A 22,487-nucleotide genomic window follows, 5' to 3' on the forward strand; every position below is an offset into this window, starting at 1 on the left:
TTTCTACAGCACTTAGGATCTTAATCCAGCACTTGGCAGTGGGCTGCATTAATCGGCTGTCTGGTTAATTGGTGTTTGTTAACTCTATCACTCCAACTATGCTGTTTGGCTCCACGAGGACAGAGATAACACTGAGCATTTCTTTTATAGTTGCCTGTAGTAACTTGCATTGAATTGATGCATAGTGAAGGCTCAGTAAACATTCATTTTTGTTAACGTGTGGGGTTTGATTTGAACTCACCGGGAACTTGAAGGACTCTTTCTCAGAGACATGATTTGGACGTTAGAAGACCAGACTCAGTTAGTGTTCAGCAGCCATGTATTCAGCTTATACCTAATCCTCCTAGTCACCAGAGAGCAAGCAGGGTCTAGGAATGTGCAAGTGAAATAATTTCATGTCTTACTGTATCTCACTGGTTCTCATATAGCTGCCATAAGTATGTTAGAGTTGGAAAAGGACCTATAAATACCTTCTCCTCAGTTTTTTATTTCACAGACCCAGAAAGGTTACGTGACTTGCCCAAGGTCACACAGCCAGCAAATGGCAGAAATGAGATTAGGATTGAGGTTTTCAGGTTCAGTGCTTTCTCTAACCATTTGAGGCTTAAATCTTGAAAGAGTTCCCCATAATTACTCCTCTTAAACTTGTTGCAAGCTCAGATTAAATAAGTTTTTATAATGAGAATATTGTTTCGACAGTGCTGTGCTTCTTTGTTTATGTAAATTTAGAATAATAGCTAGTAACAAGGGACTCTAGGCTTGCTTTGTTCTTGACTTACTCCATCATTTTGCCACCTCCTTTCAACTCTCCTCTCATGTATACAAAAATTTTCTCATGTATCATGGAAGATGAGAAGTCACTTACCCCTTGCTTCTCTAAAGTAATGCCTCCCATGCTTTTCAACCAATATAGCTGTAAATGAGAGGAGAGTGACTATACCCCCAAACAGGGAACAGCTGTAGATGACCAAACACAAGCTTTCTTCAGAGTCTCCAGTATATCTTTTTTTTGTTTTTTGTGCATTTGAATTTTGCATTCACTTCACATATCTGTATTTATTTTGCTACTAAAATGAAAGTTTGTATTTCTTTCCATTGAGCAAATTGACATTCCAGAAAGAGGCACCGTGTTTATTCTAGGGCTTATATCCTCTGTTGCATTGGCATGTCCCCTGGGAGTAATCTCCACTCTAGTTTGAGGATGACCGTTCTGAGGGATGCAGCTACCTGTGGAGGTATATTCTTAGAGAAAGCATTTGGAGTTTCTAAGGCAGTCTGTAAATTATATGACGTTTATATTTCTACTTCAGTATTTATAAACTTGTATTCTTTGGTAAATTTTGACTGAGGGAAATTTACCTTAAATATCACTAGACTTGCTGTGTTTCCATTTCTGTGTTTCTTGCCAGGGGCCATCGGGTTTTACTTTTCTCCCAGATGACCCAGATGTTGGATATTCTCCAAGACTATATGGATTACAGAGGTGACACCTTTTGGCCACTACATTACCTAAGGCTCTGTTAGACTTAATAGTCCAGATAGGTCCATGAAGAATAATATGGGATATGAGAATATTTCAAATGAAAGCAGGGTGAGAACATTATTCAGAACCAAAAGATCAAAAGTAAAGCGAGAGGAGAGTGATGAGTGAAGGCAAGGATGGAGTGCAGAGAAGAGGCACGTGGGCAGAAATAAACACCTACATTCTCATCAGTTATGTGATGTAAAATGATGGGCTGTGGAGAAAATATATATAAACCAAGTTTTGGTGACTAGAGCTTTTAGTGTCTTGTAACATTCACCTCAACAGTTGAGCACTTACTCAGGATCAGTAAAAAGGTGAATATTGACATTATAGAGATACCAAATAAGGCAGGGGAAAAGTAAGATCAACTTTTTCTATATAGATGATAGAGAATGTAGTTTATTACCTGGGAAGTCTGTTTAATATGTGATAAAATTTATGTGAAATGATGAGAAAAGGCTCTAACATGAGTTGATCTTGAGTCCAGTGGTAAAGAAGTATCAGCTCCAGACCTTACAATTTAAAAAAGTAGTCCAGACTGGGTCTCTGTGTACCTGCTCCGGTGGACACTTGCAGAAATGCTGTTGGCACACGCCATTGGCCACTGAGAGGTCCCCAGATGCACAAACACAGCCTGAGCTTGTAGCCGCCCTTCCCTACATGGATGCATGGAGACAGGTGGTGACCTCTTAAAGCCTCAATGAAAGGCAGATTGCTGGGCCATTAGAAGGGCTCACTCACCTGCTTCCAAGTGCTTGTCTTCTGTTTACATAAGTAAGAATTATGTGTCAGCAAAATTGAAACTACCACACAGGTTAGATGTTCAGGGTTGCTTACAAATAGTCAAAACTGAGTATTAAGTTCGTAAATGCCAAGGTTTCATGTATTTTAAAAATCCAGAGTATGTTATGGTCAGTTCTTTTGTAAAATGATCATTGTCCCTGTTTAAATTTTTCCCGTGGGATTTGCTTAGAGTATGGCCATGCTTGTATATGAAAAGGGACAAAATTGGCCTTTGGTTTTGGGCTAACTTAATTTTTTTATTCCCGAAAGACTACTTGAAAAGGTTAACGATTTCTGTTTTTCTTCCTCTCTCTAAAGGCTACAGCTATGAGCGTGTGGATGGTTCTGTGAGAGGAGAAGAGAGACACTTGGCCATTAAGAGCTTTGGACAGCAGCCCATTTTTGTTTTTCTCCTGAGTACTAGGGCAGGTAGGCTGCATAGGCATTAATGGAAACAGATTACATCCCACTATTACTACACTTTTTTCCTTAATTCTCTGAAAGGTGAGGTTATTATTGAATGTAAAACAAGGTACTGGGCTTCAAGCATGGTGCTCTGTTCTATCCAACCTGTCCAAGATGTCATCTCATCAAAGAAGTAAGGCTGAAACCTGGGGTTATTGGAAAGTAATTCTAATCTGCTGTGACCATTGACCTGGGAATGTCCTGAAAGGTTTCTATAATTTTGTGGAATGTTTCATTTACATTCAGTGGAGGCAGCTCTTCTTCCTAACCATGAATTTGGGAAATAAGGTAACAGTTTGTCAGTTAGTTGTCCTTCCTTTTAAGTATTTCTGGAATAATGTTGAAAAGCTTAGCAAAAATCTAGTTGTTTAAAAAGTGTTACTGTGTTGAAACTACCAGCTTTTTAGAATTATTTATGACATTGTCCATATATCATGTAAATTATAAATATTATGACATTTGTAATGCTTTACCAGTCACTGAGTGCTTTTATATACTCTTACATAATTTGAAATCAGCTCTTGGAGATGAAATGATTCTCTAAGTCATTATGGTGTCTGGAAAAAAGAAAAAAAAAAGCTGGCGCAGTGGCTTATGCCTGTAATCCCAGGACTTTAGGAGACCAAGGTGGGTGGATCACTGGAGGTCGGGAGTTCAAGACCAGCCTGGCCAACATGGTGAAACCCCATCTGTACTAAAAAAACTATAAAACCTAGCTGAGTGTGGTGGTGCATGCCTGTAATTCCAACTACTAGGGAGGCTGAGACAGGAGAATTGCTTGAACCCAGGAGGCAGAAGTTGCAGTGAGCCGAGATTACACCACTGCACTCCAGCCTGGGTGACAGAGTGAGACTCTTGTCTCAAAAATAAAATAAATTATTCTCATGTCCTGGAGCAAGCTGACCTTAGTTTTGAACTCATAGGATCCTAGTTTCATTATCTTATTTTTATAGACATAAATCTTGATGGAATACATTCAGGAACATGAAAGGGATATGTGTGCTCCATTAAAAACAAATTGATATTTTTCTGAAAAAATAGAGTTCAGTCTTATGTAGAAACCGTTTTAAATGCCTAGTACTATAAGGGTATATGAAAGAAGTGTTAGATATAATCTTTGACTATAAGGAGATTATTTCACCTGTCTTTGTTTTATCTCCCTAATAAAAATAACACAAGATTCATATGACCTTACTCTTCCAAGGTCATAGACTGCATGCAGAATCTCAGCCATTTTCTCATGTGATCAGTTGTCTTAGGGTTAGTGTTAGGAGAAACTGAAAGAATAAGGTAGTACATCATCACTATTGGGAGACAATTTTATTTATGCTTTAATGATTTCATCATCTTCATATTCAGAGAGCAGCATTATGTTGGAAATGTCTGAAATTGAGAAAAAAGAGATCTCTGCTTTTCAGTTCATCTCCTTGGAGGACTCAGAGTAGATCTTCTGGGAACTGAAGCAGTCCCAGCCATTAGCCTTTTCCAAACACAGACTGTTGTGTTTGCTGTAGTTTTACAGGATTTTCATTTATTTCACAGGTATCCTTCCAACTTTCAAATATTTCTGTGATTGGGTCATATTGCCACCAGATGGCAGTGATAGCTCATAAATATGTTTCAAATACGGCTGTAGCTTATTTATAAAAATCTCACCCCTCAGTGAAGAAGAGCTGCACTTAGCATAGCATGAATTCAAGAAGATAATTTATGAAAAACATTTTGAAATGAAATAAGTACCTGAACAGTATTACAGTATAGTGGATAAAATCCCGGGCTCTGGGCCCAAACTGCAAAGGAATGAATCCTGGCTCTTCTACCTTCTAGCCTTGCAACTTCAGAGAAGTTCCTTACCTGCCCTTTCAATATCTATAAAGTGGGGATAATCATAGCAGTTACTCATCTTCCCAACAGAGTTGTTGTGAGGGCTAAAGGAGTTAATATATAGAGAGTGCTCAGAATAATGCCTGGCAAGTCATAAGCTCAGCGTAAGTGTAACTATCATTAGTATTAGGTATAATTTAGCATCACTCAGTAATCATTCATGATTACCTCCTTGTTCCAACTTCAACTTGGTATGAAGACTTTAGAATATTTCTGCCTGACTTATCTGGAGATCCAGCTTATGGCAAGTAGTCATTCTCAAAAGTTAGTCCCTAATTCAGGTTCATGGAACAAGCCCTTCCAGGCTTGCTGGTTTCAATAACAAACTCTAGCAACCCTGGCAAGAGGGAGTTGGCTTTTTACTTGTTGTCACATTAATCAGAGAAAGCTGCAATTTACCTTCATGGTTCTTTTAATTAATTCCTGTAATCCAAGGCACCTCCTCAGCTCTCTTCCTGCAGCACTGAAGAAAGACCAGAAAGTTATTCCATGGAGTTTTCTTTCTTGGTTTTGTTACTTTCTCTTTGATTAATATGGAAACAAGTACAAAAAATATACACTGGAGTTTTCTGTAATGAGAGGGAGATGGTTTCCCACTCTGCTCAGGAGTATAGTATCATCCGCTCTTCTTGTTAACTTTTTATCAGAGATCTTACTACCTGGTTGTAACTTGCAAGCCACATTCAGCGCTCTTCTCTTGACAGTGCCCACAGCAGATCTCATAGTTAGATCTGTTTTTCTTTTTTCTTTCTTTCTTTCTTTTTTTTTTTTTTTTTTTTTTTTTGAGACATTCTCGCTCTGTCACCCAGTCGGGAGTGCAGTGGTGCAATCTCGACTCACTGCAACCTCCGCCTCCTCAGTTCAAGTGATTCTCCTGCCTTGGCCTCCCAAGTATCTGGGACTATAGGTGCATGCCACGACGCCCAGCTAATTTTTGTATTTTTAGCAGAGATAGGGTTTCACCATGTTGGCCAGGATAGTCTCGATCTCTTGACCTCGTGATCCACCCGCCTCAACCTCCCAAAGTGCTGGGATTACAGGCTTGAGCCACCCAGCCTAGGTCTGCTTTCTGAAAGAGCATGTGTCCATTTCCTGAGACTACTCAAATCAAAATCTAATCAAGGTGTTTAAGCAGAAGAGATAAAGTGGCTCCATGGCACTAACTTAAGTATCCACTTTTGCCACTTGCCCCTGCTCCACTCATTCTGTTCCATTCAGTAATAAAAATTTTCCCATCAGGCAGTAGGAGGTCAGGTAGCACCTCTCACTGCTAGAACAAGGCTGTGGAGTTGGGGGTGCAGGTTCATTTGAAAGATGAAGCCAGTTTATTTGGTTGATTTCCGTTTGTCGGTCTAACCCACGCTAGCCTTGTGTTTATTTTCTAGCTCCTTGTCTGTGTGCTGCTGATTCCGTTCCTTTTTGCATTGTTTTCAGGTGGAGTTGGCATGAACTTAACGGCAGCAGATACTGTGATTTTTGTTGACAGTGACTTCAATCCTCAGAATGACTTGCAAGCAGCTGCCAGGGCTCATCGAATTGGCCAAAACAAGTGAGTGATTTTTTTTCTGCTTCCTTGGCTTGCCCAGCAGCAGTTCCAGGTTGTGAGGAAGGTAAAGAATATAGTCCTGGCAGCAGTCCCACACTGGGAGCTGAGGGACCACCAGATCTTAGCCCATCTGTACTATTGGCTCCTAGGTTAGTATTGGAGGGGGGTCACATCAGTCCAGACTGACTTTATTAGAGTAAAATCAAATTGTGAAAGGATTAGAAAGAAACTTTAGAAGTTATTTAACTCATCCTTCTTGAGTTAGGCTGTAACTCAGTTAAAAAATGGGGTTATGGAGCTAAGCTTAAAAAAAAATAGCTGTTACCGTTTGATCTGAGGATAATTTGATCTTCCAGAAGTTTTCCTTGGCCACAGATAAGGAATTCCAGTCATGGTTACCCCAATATTCTTTCCTTGACTCCCTTGGAATGGTTCAGAGAGAATTTGAGGCGAGTTCTCTCTGACAAGGACTCAGGTCCAAATGAAACAGTCTCCCTTTCGTTGTTTGCTTTTAGATGTATTTGCCTTGCATACTTTTACACAGCTTTGCAGACCCTTGTAGCACACTACTCTTGTTTGACTTATGTCCAGGTCTGTTAAAGTTATTCGGCTGATTGGCCGAGACACTGTGGAAGAAATCGTCTATAGGAAAGCAGCCTCCAAACTGCAGCTCACCAACATGATCATAGAAGGAGGCCATTTTACTCTGGGAGCCCAGAAACCCTCAGCTGGTGCTGACCTCCAGGTATGATATATTGTTCTTCACTTCGGAATATGCCAGCACCCTTTGTGGAGGACAGTGTAAATGAAAAGAACCAGCACTCATCAGCCACTCTCCCCAGCTACACATTTGTTCCGTGGCCTCCCTCATACCTGCCACCGTGCTGGCTGTGTGCAGGGTCTGTAGAAACTAAGGATTCAGATCCAGGCCTCATCACTTCTTGGCTCTTTGGGTTTGAGCAGCTTTTTTAACCTCTTAGATCTACTCTTTTTGTATTTCTAAAAGTAAAGATACCACTGGTTACCTCAGAGGGCTGTTAAGAGAATTATTTAAAATAAAGAACTCAGCTTAGTCAATAACAATTAATTCTGTACTTCCTCCTTAATCCCAGACTCTTTGATCAGTGATTTACATTACTTCGTACTCAGAAGAGGGCGAATGAGATCAGGAATTCAAAATTGTGCCATAGGAAAAATGGGTGAAAAACTAGAGGTAATTTGCTTGAAGAAGGGAATACTGGATGGCAAACCGATGCTGGATTGGAAGATTTTAGAGCTCTCTTTCGGAAGAGGACTTAGAGTTAGTCTGTGGCAGCCCTTGGGTTAAAATTAGAACTCATAATATTTCCTGGATCCATTGTTTTTGCCCTAAGGATGAGGGGCTGGATGCAAAGAGACCAGCTCCTAGGATACCAGAAAGATGCAGATATGAAGGGAGTAATCAGTGTCTGTCAAGGGCAGTATCAGTGGGAGGGTCTGGTGTGAGAAGCATTGCAAAAGAAGGAAGGATGGGAGCTGGCTACTGTTTAGAGGTGGGTCTCAGCAGTAGGGAGATAGAAAATTCAAAGACGGCTGTGAGGTTTGAAGCCCGTATGATGAGGACAGTAGAAAGGAAAATAGGTAGGTCAGAATTTTAGGAAGATAAAGATAATTTAGGCTTTAGTCAGAGTAAGCAGTAAAAATACAATATAAACATAAACTATTATTAGAGACAGACTGAGAGACAAAAGGAAAGAATTTTATTTGCAAAAGTTTGCAAGAAGGACTAGGCTTTGAAAGGACTGGTCTATCAAAAAATACAAGTGTTTAAGAGGGAAAAAAATTACACAATAATACAAGCAGAGTTACCAGGTTTGTAATTAGTCTGACCATGGTTAGAAAGCAGCACTTTTTTCACATGGTTACCATATGTGCAAAGGCCAGTGCGTACCTTTACCTATGAGCATTGCAAAAGCAGGGATCAGTGTTTTTGCTGGGGAGTCAGTAATTACAGGAAAGGTTCAAGGATTCATTAATCTGGGGACTAGAACTAGAAAGAGTAACCCTGGGTGTTATTTATTTGTTCTTTGTTTATCTTAGGGGGTAAGTGTGGCTTCTTTTTTTTCTGTCTTTCCTTTTGTTGCTGCTTCTACGTTACACGCATGCTTAATTAACCATAATGGTGGTAGGGCAGGCTGTACATTTTGATTTCACACTGTCTAAGAGACAATTACAAACGTGAGAAGAAAGCTTGAGAGAGAGGTAGAAATACACGGTAGATAATTTTATTTGTTTAATTTTTATTTCATTTTATTTTTTAGTATACTTTAAGTTCTGGGGTACATGTGCAGAACGTGCAGGATTGTTACATAAGTATGCATGTGCCATGGTGATTTGATGCATCTGATACCCCATCATCTACATTAGGTATTTCTCTTAATGCTGTCCCTCCCCTAGCCCCCCACCCCACGACAGGCCCCTGTGTGTGATGTTCCCCTCCCTGTGTCCATGTGCTCTCATCGTTCAGCTCCCACTTATGAGTAAGAACGCGATGTTTGGTTTTCTGTTTTTGTGTTAGTTTGCTGAGAATGATGGTTTCCAGCTTCATCCATGTCCCTGCAAAGGATATGAACTCATTCTTTTTTATGGCTGCATGGTATTCCATGGTGTATATGTGTCGCATTTTCTTTATCCAGTCTATCATTGATGGGCATTTGGGTTGGTTCCAAATCTTTGCTATTGTGAACAGTGCCACGATAAACATATGTATGCATGTGTTTATTGCCTGTGTCTTTATAGTAGAATGTCTTTATGGTAGAATGATTTGTAATCCTTTGGGTATATACCCAGTAATGGGAATGCGGGGTCAAATGGTATTTCTGGTTTTAGATTGAGGAATTGTCACACTGTCTTCCGGTACACTGTAGATACTCTTAAATGCAGTTTTCCACAGAACAGTTCTCCATAGAACCTTGAGAGAAGGTCACTGCTGGGCATGGCGAAGGGGTAAATGACAGAGCCTCAGAAGGCTTGCATTCTCTTTAGAGGAAGAAGGATGTCGTAAGTTGTTTGCACTCTCCCAGTGAAGGGAGCTCCAGGGTTCCAGTGAGAGGTATGTTGTGATGTGGGCTGCTGGACACATCATTGGGAAAGGTGTAGACACACCTCCACCCCATGGGACCACCTACTAGTGGGGACACAGACTGCTGGCTGAGAGCAACTCTGTTGGGCTTCTTGTGCAGCTCATGGTTATCAGAAAGTTACTTTCTGACTCAAATGTCTCATTCATCTCTTCCCCATCCAGACGCTATGAGTCATTTGTCATTGCCAGAAACAAAGGTGATAACCCAATGCCCTTGTCTCAAAAGAAAGCAGGGGATTTCTTTTTAATACCAAAAAACCAGAAGTAAAAGATGTGGTTCTGATTTGGTAAATCTAAGCGGTAGGTATGGAGTTCTGAAGTCCTGAAAGAAGGAAGCATGTTTATTATCGTGCAGGGAAGACATAGTAGAGAGGCAGGGAGATGCAGGCATAGCGAACACTTATTAAATGCTCTATGCTGAGTGTTGTCTGAGGTGCTCTTTTCCAGTTCTTTCCGTAAATAAGAATAACAGCAGGATGAGATAAACACTGTCTTTATCCCCATCTTAAGTAATTGGCCCAAGGTTATTCAGATTTCGGATTCCAAACCAAGCACTCTCTAACTTCCGAGCACATGCCCTTAATTACTGTAATATACAGCTTCTCATAAAAACACATATAATTTCCTTAATGACTAGGACACACTACAAGTGAGCAATAACAAGGGAGAGCGAGGAGGCAAGCTTAAGTACAAGGGGGTTGGAGGGAGGGTTCCAGTATAGACAAATTCTTATCATAAATACTTTGTTTTCTACTATTTGTAGTACCAGCTGCCCAAGCCAGTCATCCTGGTTATGTAAAAGGAGAGTAAATTAAATATGAATATGTCCAGGTGCATTCATGCTTAAGTGAGCTCTTTTTTTTTCAAGCTATTACGGAATACCTTAAGATTTCCAAGTTACTCACAAAATAGATGATCTAGAGATAATTAACCCAGTCTAAAAGGGCAGGTTTGAATCCACCTTGGGTCAGGATCTCAGAGTTAGTACTTAGGAGGTGCAAAGTTGGAAGTAGCAAGTGAAAGCCAGGAAAAATTCTCTCTGCTTTCTGTGTGGTTCCTGTGGCCACAGGGAACAGGCTGACAGTACTCCAGAGGGGGATGAGAGAAGAGAAGCAGGATAGTGCAGTGCCAGAGGAACATCCAGGAAAGTTCAGACGGAGAAAAGGCCTTCGGGTCTGGTGGTCAGAAGTTGTTACTGGTCTTTGCCAAGGTGGTTTCTATAGAAACCAAATTTCTATGGAAATTGTTAGGAGAACAAATTGCCAAAGAAAAGGAGTCAATTTATAGTAGAGGTAAAGTACCCAGTGTAGCCTTCTCTTTCTAAGGAGTCTGTCAGTGGGGAGGTCAGAAAGTAGCTGACAGGGTCTCTGACTTCTCATGTGACTGCTGGGAATGCTTATGAAAATGAGTCAGCCGGGTGCAGTGGCTCATGTCTGTAATCCCAGAACTTTGGGAGGCTAAGGCGGGCAGATCATTAGGTCAGGAGTTTGAGACCAGCCTAACTAACATGGTGAAGCCCCTTCTCTACTAAACATATTAAAATATTAGCTGGGTGTGGTGGAGCGCACCTGTAATCCCAGCTACTCGAGAGGCTGAGGCAGGAGAATCACTTGAACCCAGGAGGCAGAGGTTGCAGTGAGCCAAGATCATGCCACTGCACTGCAGCCTGGGTGACAGAGCGAGACTCCGTCTCAAAAAAAAAAAAAAAAGTCAGTGAGAGGTGCTATAGGAAATGCAGGAAATTACTGTTTTTCTTCAAAAAAAATTGGAGGCTTTTACATTATTTTGTTTTTAGGGAGAATTGTCAAAGTCAGTACCTCTAGTAATCATTTATCCCCTCTCTGCTTACCCATCATCCAACTGTTAAATGGCCATGGCTATTACCATTTATGATGGGGAGAGCAGAGAGACTGCCTATTCATCAGAGTAGGACTGTCCTTGGCATTGTTATCCACCTAGCCAATCATTGATATCCTAATGTTTGTTTTCATGAGAACTTACTAGACTTTTTTGTTTTCTCTACCCAAGTTGAGTGAGATACTCAAATTCGGTTTGGATAAACTGCTGGCCTCTGATGGGAGCACCGTGGATGAAATAGACCTGGAGTCCATCCTGGGAGAAACAAAAGATGGCCAGTGGACTTCTGATGCCTTGCCTGCAGCCGAAGGAGGGAGCAGAGAGCAAGAGGAAGGAAGTAAGTTGGAGGCTAGAGCAGAGCAAATGGCACAAGCACCCCAAGCTAGAGCTCCCGTCCCCATGGAAAGCTTTGGATGCTGCTCTCTGGGACATCTTTTTTCTACCCAACCTTACTGTCTTCTTGGACACACTATTTAAGACTTGCTTGTACAAGAACTTTTCCCAGACTAACTGCAGTTTTGTGTGGCTCTTCCCTGGTAGCTGAACTGTGAACCAAAATCATAGTATTAATGTTTATGATACTGTCACTCTTGAGGCTTTGCATTTGTACCTTTTCTCCCTTGGTTGCAAGCATCTCCTTTGTTTATTAGTAAAGCCTATTGTCCTTGGTATGTTGCTTTACACATAGTGATTCCTCTTCTAAATGGTAGAATTATTTGTGTTTTAAATTGCAGCTAACATTGATCACGTACTTTGTGTTCATCAACAGAGCAGACTTTGCCATGTGCTTTTTTCCATTTAACTTTCATAATACACCATGAGCTGTAGGAGATGATTTTGTCTTTCTCTTAATTTTCTTTTCTGAATTTGGTCAACATTTGCCATTTTGTTCTTTTCTGAGTATTTTAATTTCTGATTTGAAGTAATTTTTCACATAATAGCTTTGTAAAGGTATTCCCTGGCATCTCAAAGTTATTTTGAAATGACTTATTTTTCTGTACCAGCTGCAGCAGAGATTCAGTATGGACTGGGGTGAGAGGTTTGGGAATCTTAGGCTTAATTCACCAGTACATTCTTTCAGTAATAGAGAACAGTGCTGTTTCTTTACTAGATGGGTAGCCCCTTTTTATGTTGAGTAGCAGTGGCATGATTTCTGGTTTTGCAGTTCTCTTTTGTTTCTCTAGGACTGTGAATTTCCATCACTTGCTTTCTCTTTCTCTTTGCCACAAACTTGTCAAAGGATGTCTCCCCGCTTCTGAGTTGTCTCTGTCTTCCTGCCAGAAGCAGTGCCTTTCCAAATTCCTGGCTGCCTGTATTTTCATGCCTTCCCTTCGTTTCAGCTCCTTAGTAGCCACTGCTCTGATCCACCAGGTCTCAGACCTGTCCTCCTTATCTTCCCACTTGGAATGTGACCCTCTTTGGGGGGTAAATTTTATCTGTCTGACCTTGCTGGACGCCCCTCCCTGCCCTGCCTCTCCTCTGCATAGTCTCTGCCTGCCTGTCTACTCTAGTGTAGGCGTTGGAGCTGGCTCGGCTGGTGTTGGAGGTTTATTTCTCTAGTTACCAGCCATAAGTTGAAGTGTGTAGTATTTTCTGACTTCTAACGTTGTAGTAGGCATGGATTGGGGTGGTCCTTGTTGGTCTGTGTAGTTTTTGTGGAATAGGTGGAAAAGCTGCAATTTGGGCAGCTGGCATTGTTTTACAGGAAACTGCTCTTTGACTTTTCTGATATTTTGTCTTTAAAATTCTTTATGAAAATATCCTGTTTATATTCTTCAAGAACTCTTTCTTGTTCTCTGCTTATTGTGTTCATTGTACCCTGTTCTCATTTCAAGGACATACTGTCTTCTCTGGGGACATTATAGCTTTTTCATATGTATTTTAGGGAGGATATTATCTTTTTAAAAAGTATTTCTCTTCCCACTGCATTGACTTTTACTTATCTTTCTTCCTCTTTTAAAAAAAACCCAAACTATATTTATTTATTTATAGCAATTGGCAGATAAAATTGTATTTATCATGTACAACATGATTCCTTAAAGCCCATATACATTGTGGAATCGTTAAATCTAGCTAATGAACATACTTCATATGGTTATCACTTCATATGGTTATCATATTTGTGGTGGTTATGAACATCACTTCATATGGTTATATTTGTGGTGAGAACACTTAACATCCACCCTCTTAGTATCTCTAAGGAATACAATATATCATCGTTAGCTATAGTCACTATGGTACCTCTTTGTCTAAAAAAAAAAAAAAACAACATTGTTTGGGGATCTCTTATTCTCATCGATAGTTTCCCTGACCATCTGGTATCCCCTGGCTATCTGATCACTTGCGCTGATGAAGTGCCACAAAGCTGATGGCAGCTCCAGCATGAGCAGGTCCATGGGCCCTGGGGCCTTATTCCTGATTGATGAGTCAGCTTTTACATGGAGGGCACCTTCCCTAATATCCGTGTTTGAAGTCTTCACTGGGCAACCCATTTTCTCCAAAGAACAATCCTCTAGTATTTTCCCTGGGACAGAGAGGATGGAGTTCACCTGGTTGCTCAGACTGAAAAGGCAGGGTGGGTCAAGGGCTCACAGCACTGCTGCTTTATGGGGTGCAGATCTTCTCTCAGTTCTGCCCCTTGCAGTATGCTGCACTTGTAAGTCCTAAGCTCTTGGGGGATTGAGAGGGTCTCTAGACTCATAATGAGCCCTTGGCTAGGCACCTATGTTTGTTTCCATGGTTCTTCTTAATCTGTTATTATCCCTCAAGCCACTTTTCATTTTCCAAAAGGTTATTGAACTTTTTCGTCCACCATTGCCTCGTATATCTTTTTTAAAATCCCTTTAACTGTCACTTGGTGGTTTCAGGTGAGAGAAGAAATAGATGCATGTAATCATATTTTTAAGTTATAACTGATTATATTAAATCGCAACACTTACACCCGTTTCTGTACTTATCTAGATAATTTCAGCCTATTTTGCTAACGTTTACTAGAACAAAATAAAGTTGCACTCTTTTCCAGAAAGATAATTATATTTCTCAGTCAATCCAACTGCCTAAAATAATTTTACTTTTTTAGACAGTCCAACTGCCAGAAAAATTCCCCAGTTGTATTAAACTTGGGGATTTTCTGTTTGATGAATGGGTATAGGTTTGCTCTATGGTAAATGATTATCCTGGTGGGATAGAGACACAGGTCCAGGCCTGTTGTGGTGGCAGAGTGAAGATAGGGAGCATGATTACAAAGAATATAAATGGATAGGAAAGATTGGTAATTCACACGGCCCCCATCAGAATTAGATAAAAAACAGGGTTGCTTTATCTTGAATGCCAGGGTTTTTTAAAAAAGCATGTTTGGAAGTTGAGAATCACGTGCAGTGTGAAGCTACATATGCTGATCATATTTGACACTTCTCAGCTCTGTTTTTCTTCTACTTGTTGATAGAGTACTTCATTGAAAGCCCCCTGCTGATTTAATTAGCAATGCCAATTAGAACTACAGCTGGTTAGATTTGGGTACAAGTGTGAAGCAATTGATCTCTTGAGAATGAAAATGTTTTGCTTTCATACTCTCTAGGGAAAACATACTTAGCAGATTTCACAAATGTTGTGAAAATACATTATTTGGTAACATGTGCTACTAAATATGCTTCCCTGTTGAATCATTATCTTAACTATCTGTGGTTGCTAGTCTGGACTGGTCCTGACTCTTCTTAATCACTTTATTCATGATCTTGGCAGATCACTCAGCCTCTTTGAGCTTTTATGTTCTCATCTGTAGAATGGTCCTATTAATGTCTGCTTTACTCTTTTACACGGTTGGAAAGATCAGACGCGATAATAGTTGTGGAATTGATCTGATAGCATGCAGTGCTATTCAAAATTACACTATTATCTTCATTGCTATTGTTATTACAATAATTATTATTTGCTAGCATGTTCTCTTTCCACCCTTCTAGAGACACAGTCACATACCGAAAAGAGCACACTTAGAATCAGAAAATCCTGCCTCTTTATTTATTACCAGTGAGAATTTTAGAGTCCCTTAATTTCTGCCCAAGCCTCAGTTTCCCCTTTCAAAAGTAGGATTAGTTATATACCAGGGTTGTGGTGAGGATCATGAAGATGTTTGATGAGATCTGTAAGGAATATTGTAAATCCAAGGGATTATTTTTATGATTCTTAGATTTGCCAAGTTGAATACTAAAAGTGTATTTGGAATAAAATGTATAGATTTTATTAGATGATCTTAATGTCACCGAGATTTGTGCTGAGGAATACTTCGGAATGAACAAATGAATGAATGAGGAATAAATGGAGGAACCCATCAGAGATTGACAAACCATCTAGAGATGAACCGAAAGGATTTAAGCCATGCTGTCCCCTTGGAAAAGTAAACACATGGGATCCTTATGTAGAACCCACTTACTTCAGCGTCAGTGGGATGAGAAACAAAATACCTTTATCCAGTCTTAGCTCATTTAGAACATAGGCTGTTTTCTTATCCACTCTAGTTATTGCTTTGAATAGCATTAATCTGTTTTTCCTTGGTATCTAACATTTCTCTCTTTGTGTTTTATGTTGTTAGAAAATCATATGTACTTATTTGAAGGGAAAGATTATTCTAAAGAGCCCAGCAAGGAAGACAGAAAATCATTTGAACAACTGGTAAACCTTCAGAAAACCCTTTTGGAGAAAACTACTCAAGAGGGCCGATCACTCCGAAATAAAGGCAATGTAAGAACTGTTAATTTATTTCAAAGATATTCTTCCAAACTCTCGTTCTAAGAAAACAAAACAAAACAAAAATGATGCTGGCATCATTTTGTTCTCGTAGGATAACTTGTCAAGAAATAAGTATGTGTTTGTTGAAATGTTGATATAATTAACCATATCCTAGTATAAAAACTATGGTAAAGTCAGCATAGAAAAACATTAAGGAGAGAATATATTATACGATTTAGTGCAGGTGAAAGCAGCCTTGTCCATCCAAATCACTGCTAAAAGCATCCCTATATTATACCAAAATACCATCTCATGCTGTTGGTAATTATGACCCTATGGCACTAAGAGAGGATATCAATCAAAAATGATACATGTAATGTTCACAGTGTTTGGCAGTTAATAAGTGCTCATTAAATGCCAGCTATTACTAAGATAATCCTGATATTGTAATATAGTCTTAACAAAACTATATAATACATTGCAGAAAGAGTTCCATTAAAAATGGCTAAAGTGGCATCCTTCAGGGTATGCTTTCAGTCAAGGAAAAAAGTTCCTTTTCTGAAGTACCTTATTCCTAATAAAATAATCAAAATGACTGTTTCCACTATGTCAGTGCTGTGGCTAAGAGCAGGGTATCCTGGTCACTGTGCCTGTGAAGTGTGTGATATGAACTGTGCCTTCAAGTGCTTTGCCTTCAGTTCCCACCATGCAGGGCGAGTGGAGGTGCAGTGTTCTGTGAAATATTAAACATGTTGCTTCTGTACAGTGTGCTGTAGGGATAAGGAAACTTAGGGAGGAACATTCTTGACCCTGGTGATGGATCTTGTTCCTCCCCTAGGTTCTCATCCCAGGCCTTGTGGAGGGATCTACCAAAAGGAAGCGGGTTCTGAGCCCAGAAGAGCTGGAGGACAGACAGAAGAAAAGACAAGAAGCAGCTGCCAAGAGAAGGAGACTCGTAGAGGAGAAGAAGAGGCAAAAGGAAGATGCTCAACATAAGAAAAAGTATGTGTGCGTTAACCAAGCTGGGGACCACAGTTGGTAAAGGAGTCCCTAATGTAGTGAGACCACAGTTGAACATCACTTTAAAAATACAGAAGATTTCTTTTAAGCTTGTTCCTATTGATAACAGAATACTTTTTTTAATGCTTACTGTATGTAAGTGAAAAGTCCCAAGTGCCTAAGGCAGGGAAGATGGATTCCACTGAAACCAGAATTTTAAAAATTTTTTTGAAATGGATTCTTGCTCTGTCATCCAGGCTGGAGTACAGTGGGTACGGTCACTGCTCACTACAGCCTCAACCTCCCATGCTCCAGTGATCTACCCACCATAACCTCCCTAGTAGCTGGGACCACAGGTGTGTGCCATCATGGGTGCCTAATTTATTTATTTATTTATTTATTTAATTTTTTGGGACGGAGTTTCGCTCTCGTTACCCAGGCTGGAGTGCAATGGCGCGATCTCGGCTCACCGCAACCTCCACCTCCTGGGTTCAGGCAATTCTCCTGCCTCAGCTTCCTGAGTAGCTGGAATTACAGGCATGCGCCACCATGCCCAGCTAATGTTTTGTATTTTTAGTAGAAACGGGGTTTCACCGTGTTGACCAGGATGGTCTCGATCTCTTGACCTCGTGATCCACCTGCCTCGGCCTCCCAAAGTGCTGGGATTACAGGCTTGAGCCACCGCGCCCGGCCAATTTTTTTATTATTTATAGAGACAGTCTCATTGTGTTGCCCAGGCTTGCCTCAAGCTCCTGAACCCAAGCTGTCTTTCTGCCTTGACGTCCAAAGTGCTGGGATTACAGGCATGAGCTACCTACCATGCCTGGCCGAAACCAGAAAATTTTAAGATTTTATTGTAGCTATGTGACATAGAGTAGTTTACTTGAACAGCCTCTTTTAGTGATATTCTTAAAAGCAGGAACATTCAGTGAGTGCTCATTATTGGATTGTAGTCAGGAAGGAGTTGGCCTAGTCAGTAAGTCTTGTTTATTTACAAAAAAGCAGAAAACTTCAATCAGGATAAGTTTCTAATAGCATTTCTACTTGGCAGATATTGTTTGTGAACAGCAGTATGCAATGTGCTCCAAGGGAAATTGTGTTTGTCTGGGTTGATTTCCTTTTCTCTCTGGCCTGCTAAAGGATGGCCTGGTGGGAATCCAACAATTACCAGTCCTTCTGCCTGCCCTCTGAGGAGAGCGAGCCAGAGGACCTTGAGAATGGGGAAGATGAGGGTTCTGCTGACCTGGATTACCAAGACCCAGACGCTACCTCCCTCATGTACGTTAGTGGTGATGTCACCCACCCTCAGGCTGGGGTCGAGGATGCTGTCATCGTGCACTGCGTAGGTACGAGAAGTGGTATGGCTGGGGATGGGGGCCTCAATCCTTATGGTGTCAAACACTGGGGTGGGTGGTGCAGAAGCCTGACCCAGGGTGATGGTCACAGTGTAGTATTGTGTGGTCAGAAAAGTTTGAATTTTAGAGTCAGGAACATTCCAGAATCATTTCACTCTTGGCTCTCTCATTTACCTGGTTTAGTTATCTAATCTCTCAACTTTAACTGTCTTATTTATATAGTGGGACAATATCTGCCTTATCCTCTGCACAAGGTTTTTAAGTGGAATGAAGCAACATTGATAAGACAAATCCTTTGAGAAAAAACAAAACGTCAAGCTTGTTCCCTTGCTTGACCTTTGTACTTTTTACTTCATCTGCCTAAAACGCTCTTCCCAAATAACCACATCACGTGTCATTCAAATGTCTGTTTCTCAGAGAGGTCTTCTGTGATCACCTCATATAAAACAGGCCCCTTCTCCCTCTGTTATTCCCTGTCCCTTCTCCCATATTTTCCTTTATCACACCTGTCCCACCTCACATATTACCTGCGTATTTGTTTATTTGACTGTTGAATTAAAAGTATGCTTCATGGAAGCAGGGTTTTTTTTGTTGTTGACTGCTGTGACTCTGGTGTCTAGAACAATGCCTGACACATAATACATGCTAAAAAACATTTGTAGTATGAATAAATGACTGTAAATACTGAGATACTAAGCAGCTTGGTTAATACCAGCTTGAATAAGTCATTTAACCCTTCCTCCTTGCCTGTGTGCTGTTGCATAACCAGTGCTTCTCCTCACTCTGCAATATTCCATCTATTCTCCATCCTTCCACAGTCATCTCCCAGGAATCACAGATGCACCACAGAGATTTTGCTCATTCAGAACACTAGTTTTTGAGATGCTTTCCTATTACGATGGCCCCAGGTATATCTTCCAGAAAACATAAACATATTTGGGAAGTCCAACCTGTGATATTGCTAGGAGATCAGATATTTTGTTTTTTCCCCTTTGAAAAAATCATTCTTCCACAAGCTCTTTTGTGTGCCTTTGTTTTTCTAAATTGTGGACTGGACTGAAAATTTTCTGTTTCTTCAATCAGATGACTCTGGCCGCTGGGGCAGAGGTGGTTTATTTACAGCTCTGGAAAAACGATCCGCTGAGCCAAGAAAAATATATGAGCTAGCTGGGAAAATGAAAGGTAAGAAGCAAAGCAGAGGCGGGGGTTAAGGATGGAATAAGAGAGGACACTTAGTATCATGAGGGTTACACAGCACTAGATAAGAAATCAGAATAACTGGTTGGGAACTGAATTGTGGTAAATTAGCTACTTATTCTGTGACTTCAGTGGATTCCCTTACCTTTTCTGTGCCTGTTTCCTCATCTGTGATTTGTGAATAATACTTGTTCTACCTACTTCATGGACTGAAATGAGCATAATGAATGTGTGCATTCTGAAAAGTGTCGATCCCTGCATACATGTTAAAGTATTGGAATGGGCCGGACACAGTGGCCTTTGCTTGTAATCCTAGACTTTGAGAGGCTGAGGCAGGAGGACTGCGTGAGGCCAGGAGTTTGAGATCAGCTTGGGCAACATAGTGAGACTCTGTCTCTACAAAAAAATTTAAAAATCAGCTGGGTGTGGTGGTGCATGCCTATAGTCCCAGCTACTCAGGAGGCTGAGGTGGGAGGATCACTTGAGCCCAAGAGGTTGAGGTTGCAGTGAGCTATAATTGCACCACTACACTACAGCTTGAGTGAGAGTGAGACCCTGTCTCATTAAAAAGAAAAAGAAAAAAAAAAAGTATTGAAATAAAGATGAAGGAATAGCTCATGAAAACATTAAAGACCTGTGGGAGGCTGGGCATGGTGGCTCATACCTGTAATCCCAGCACTTTGGAAGGCCAAGACGAGACAAGACAAGGAATTCCAAACCAGCCTCACCAACAAGGCAAAACCCTGTCTCTACAAAAAAAAAAAAAATATATAAAAATTAGCCAAGCATGGTGGCACATGCCTGTAATGCCAGCTTCTGGGGAGGCTGAGGCACGAGAATCACTTGAACCTGGGAGGTGGAGGTTTCAGTGAGCTGAGATCACACCATTGCACTTCATCCCGAGTGACAGACCAAGACTTTGTCTCAGGAAAAAGACCTATAGGAGAGAAGTTGGACACACCATTAAAATGCTGACCAAAGCTCGGCTTTGGTGCTGAGGGGAATGAAGATGTGCTATGAGATCAGCATAGCCTGGGTTATAACACTCCCTGGAGACAGAAATAAAGCTCTTCGGTGCCAGGGGAACGTAGAAGCCTGAACAGTGTTTTCCCTGGGCACAGAGACGGGAAAAAGACACCTCCTTTTATATCCAGAAATAACAAAGTGGCAAGAGGAATAAAATTATTATTGTCATATTTGGAGATTGAAGGACCTTGTCTGACAGAGAAGGGTCCACCAGATTCCTTAGAGGTTGGTTTTTCCTAATCCCGCCCAGTTCTATATGGTAGAAAGAGAGGTAAGAACGTAAAGAGTGAATACTTTTTCTAGTAAAACAAGTTAATGAAAGAAGGGTTTAATGTGTGTCAAAATAGTCAATCCAGATCTAGATGCTGATTGGGCAGTTGGCAAAGCAGAACCCCAGAGCTGGAGGTGCAGACTGGGGGTCCCTGTTTGGAGTCTGTGTTTGAAACCATGTGAGAGGGAGGATGGAGAAACGAGAGGCAAAGAACAGACCTGGAAAAGACCTCCGCTTAGTACTTGAGGCAAGGAGATGGAATTTCTGACAGAAAGAGTTGCCAGAAAATTAGGAAACCTCGTGGAGTATTTTGAGGTACAAGGGAAGAAAGTATGTCAAGAAGGCAAAGTTCATGGTATCAGACACCAATGTGAGGATGAATTGCGAAAAGGCCATGGATTTGAACCAAAGTCACTCACGTGAGCTCGGAGCACTTTGTGGAGAGTGGGAAGCTCCAGCTTAAGGCCTGAGTGCTCAGTAAGGACATGGAGATAGGAGTGTGCAGTTTTCTCTGAAGAAGGATTGAAGCAGGTTGCAGCAAAGTAGATGAAGCTGTGGACTAGAATTCCCTGGGAAGGCTTCATGGAGGTTATGAAAGTTGTCTTGGGCCTGGAAAGGTGGGTTGAATTTAAATAGGTGGAGAGAAATGGCAAATGGATTCCCAACTGCTCATTACAACACCTACTGTTCACCATCTGTGGGTATTGAAGGACCCAGGCAGTTACCCTGTTTCTTTGTGTGAAGAATGGTGTACAGGTCACGCAGGCCAGAGTGGAAGGTTCAGGCAGAATAGAGGAGAGTTTCATTGTCACCAGAGTCTTGGGCCACATCATAGAAGACTGCACATGATTTGTCCAGGGAGATGCCATTCTAACTAGAACCTTATCTAATGGAATGGGTAATGACTGGTCGTTTGGGGGATTTGATCAAAAGGATGGCAAAGCGCAACCAATATTTTAGAATGACTGAACAAAAAGTTTAAACTGGTATCAGCCTAACCAATAGACAGGCTCTGTAAAATAAGATGAATTTAGGTTGATTTCTTGTGGTTTTTTTGTTTGTTTGTTTGATTGATTTTTGAGACAGAGTCTCGCTCTCTGGAGTACGATGGCACGATCTTGGCTTTACTGCCATCTCCACCTCCCAGGCTCAGGTGATCTTCCGGCCTCAGCCTCCCAAGTAGCTTGGACCACAGGCACACACCACCACACCCGGCTACTTTTTTGAATTTTTGGTAGAGACAGGGTTTTGCCATGTTGCCCAGGCTGGCCTGGAACTCCAGAGCTCAAGTGATCCACCTCAGCTTCCTCAAGTGCTAGAATTACAGGCATATGCCACTCTACCAAGCCTGAGGTTTTAAGGAGAATGAGAAAGATTACATACTTGTTTTGAATCAGTTATCTTTGACTACAAGCATTAGTAAGAAGGATGGCACCAGTCTGAGGTTGGGCAGCAGTTAATGAGCAGATGTCCTTGCAGAAGATTATTTTTATGTAAGGTTGCCAGCACCCTCATGCAAGGTTGTGGTTTTTGTAAAATCTTTTGGGATAGTTGTTGTTAACAGGCATTCATGCATTAGCACCTTCCCTTCATGGCTTTCCCTGGCTCTATTTGTCAGAGTTTTGTTTTATTTTTTGAGACAGGGTCTTATCCTGTCAGGCTGGAGTGCATTGGCGTGATCCTAGCTCACCGCAGCCTCTAACTCCTTTGCTCAAGAGATCCTCCTGCCTCTC

At 41.1% G+C, this 22,487-nt stretch overlaps 1 protein-coding gene across 6 annotated transcripts in view; it reads left to right on the top strand.

Annotated features, from left to right (window-relative positions):
• CHD1L (chromodomain helicase DNA binding protein 1 like) overlaps positions 1-22,487 on the top strand; it is a 58,036-nt gene that overhangs the window by 23,824 nt on the left and 11,725 nt on the right. For 5 of the 6 annotated variants that reach the window (XM_032268878.1, XM_032268880.1, XM_032268881.1 and 2 more), the window contains 9 exons: positions 1,410-1,483; positions 2,627-2,737; positions 6,092-6,206; positions 6,795-6,948; positions 11,353-11,518; positions 15,770-15,918; positions 16,745-16,908; positions 18,046-18,251; positions 19,344-19,442. In XM_032268878.1, coding sequence (XP_032124769.1) covers positions 1,410-1,483; positions 2,627-2,737; positions 6,092-6,206; positions 6,795-6,948; positions 11,353-11,518; positions 15,770-15,918; positions 16,745-16,908; positions 18,046-18,251; positions 19,344-19,442 — 1,238 coding nt within the window. The remainder of the gene's footprint in view (positions 1-1,409; positions 1,484-2,626; positions 2,738-6,091; positions 6,207-6,794; positions 6,949-11,352; positions 11,519-15,769; positions 15,919-16,744; positions 16,909-18,045; positions 18,252-19,343; positions 19,443-22,487) is intronic. The other variant, XM_032268879.1, reaches the window with a different exon arrangement.

The sequence above is a fragment of the Sapajus apella genome, unplaced genomic scaffold, assembly GCF_009761245.1.
Source record: "Sapajus apella isolate SASKATOON/1434 unplaced genomic scaffold, GSC_monkey_1.0 scaffold187, whole genome shotgun sequence".
NCBI lineage: Eukaryota > Metazoa > Chordata > Mammalia > Primates > Cebidae > Sapajus > Sapajus apella.